The 1,476-nt window shown below is 58.5% G+C and overlaps 1 protein-coding gene across 5 annotated transcripts in view; it reads right to left on the reverse strand.

Moving 5' to 3' along the window:
* The window catches only part of LOC113215797 (diacylglycerol lipase-alpha), a 36,892-nt gene extending 35,901 nt beyond the window's left edge, over window positions 1–991 (reverse strand). For 3 of the 5 annotated variants that reach the window (XR_008012332.1, XM_052277565.1, XM_052277566.1), the window contains exon 1: window positions 764–991. Coding sequence is in view for 4 of the 5 variants with exons in the window: in XM_052277565.1 (XP_052133525.1) it covers window positions 764–858 (95 nt within the window). In the remaining variant the exon portion in view is untranslated. The remainder of the gene's footprint in view (window positions 1–763) is intronic. The other 2 variants (XM_052277564.1, XM_052277563.1) reach the window with 1 other exon arrangement.
* Window positions 992–1,476: the final 485 nt, after the last annotated feature.

Raw genomic sequence — 1,476 nt, forward strand, 5'->3', positions numbered from 1 at the left:
GGGGGAGAGGAGCTGCAGCAGGCAGTCTATATTTTAGAAGGGCAATGCAGTGCTACATATTGCCTATTTAGATTTAGGTGCGGTTAAGAACCACGAGGCGACATTATCGGGAACCGCGAGTCCACACAGTGTCTCGGTATCATTCTTTCTGTGGCGATGGCTGGCCCCGGCTGGCCCTAGACACCCTGAAGGCACCGCCAGCCCGCATGGCGCCGCCAAAGACTCGCCCGCACAGTGCCGCACAGCTGATGCAATCATGATCGCTTCTTCTGGGCGCATGATCAGCCGAGTCAGTCAGAGGGTCGGTGTCTAACATGTAAGGGGCAGGCCTGTGGTCATCGTGTTCGAGTATCCACGGGGAACTCCCACGAGGGAAACCTGGACACTGGGGCTAAGATTCCCCTGGGAGGAAATGCTATGCTCGTTGTCACCGGTTTCACGTCACACCGTTAAACTGTATTAAAGGTTTAGTGCCTCTACAAAGGCATAAAAACTCACATGGGCACTATTTAGCACCTTTCGGACTCTTTTCTGAAAGGCATTAAATTCAGAATATCTTTAGCACCCTGCAGCAAAGGTTGCCGCCCATCGGGTGGACTTCCCCTCCCCACCCTCCCCCAAGCAAAGGTGCGACTTAACGCCTTTGTTTTTCCAGTGGCAGTGACGAGACAAGACGGCGTGCTGCATAAAGATATTGCCGCGCCGCAGTCCGGGCGCGGAGAGCGGACTTCCCTCCGCTCGGCGGCGGCCAACAAGAACTTACCAAATGAGGTGGGCGACGAACAGGAAGACTCCCGGGACCACCAGGTCGTCGCTGCCGACGCTCCAGCGTCGACGGAAGATGACAATGCCAGGCATGGCGAGGCCTGCGGCGCCGCGGTGAGTGGTGACAGTTTGCGATCACCACGGCGGCGGGGTCACCAGGGTCACCAGCGGCCCATGTCCGCACCGCCTTCCGCCGCGCACCTGCAACCGGAGACCCAGGGTCAGGACCAGCGAGGGCGGGCGCGCGTCTGTTCATGCTGACGAAGTGATGACGGGACTACGCCAAAGCGACGGCTCCCCGACGAGCCAGGTCGGCGGGGGCTTCCGACTACGACATTCCAGGGTGATATGTCAAGCAGAGCGACATTTGTGTGACTGGTTCACGTGACTGATGTCATCTTGACATAATGCTAAAGTCGATGACTTTGTATGGACTCTTTGTGCTGGGCGGTGAAGGTGGCCGGGGAAGCACCAAAGGACCCCGTGACAGCCCAGGTCGCCGTCAGAGGGCGTCAATCCGACGTGAGCGACGAGCGGCATAATAATAATTAGGTCCGGTTTTGGAGTGTGACGGGGTCGTCTCTGACCGGAGATTATCAGCTGTGATACCCGATAACCCAGGCACCCGAGGCGCAGCCGAGCGCGAAACATGAAGGCGGGAAGTCTAAACTCTGCCCCCGAGGAGGGCTTGATCGCGGGGGGCGGGGCGGA

This window comes from Frankliniella occidentalis, unplaced genomic scaffold (genome assembly GCF_000697945.3).
Source record: "Frankliniella occidentalis isolate FOCC.00 unplaced genomic scaffold, Focc_3.1 Scaffold11, whole genome shotgun sequence".
NCBI lineage: Eukaryota > Metazoa > Arthropoda > Insecta > Thysanoptera > Thripidae > Frankliniella > Frankliniella occidentalis.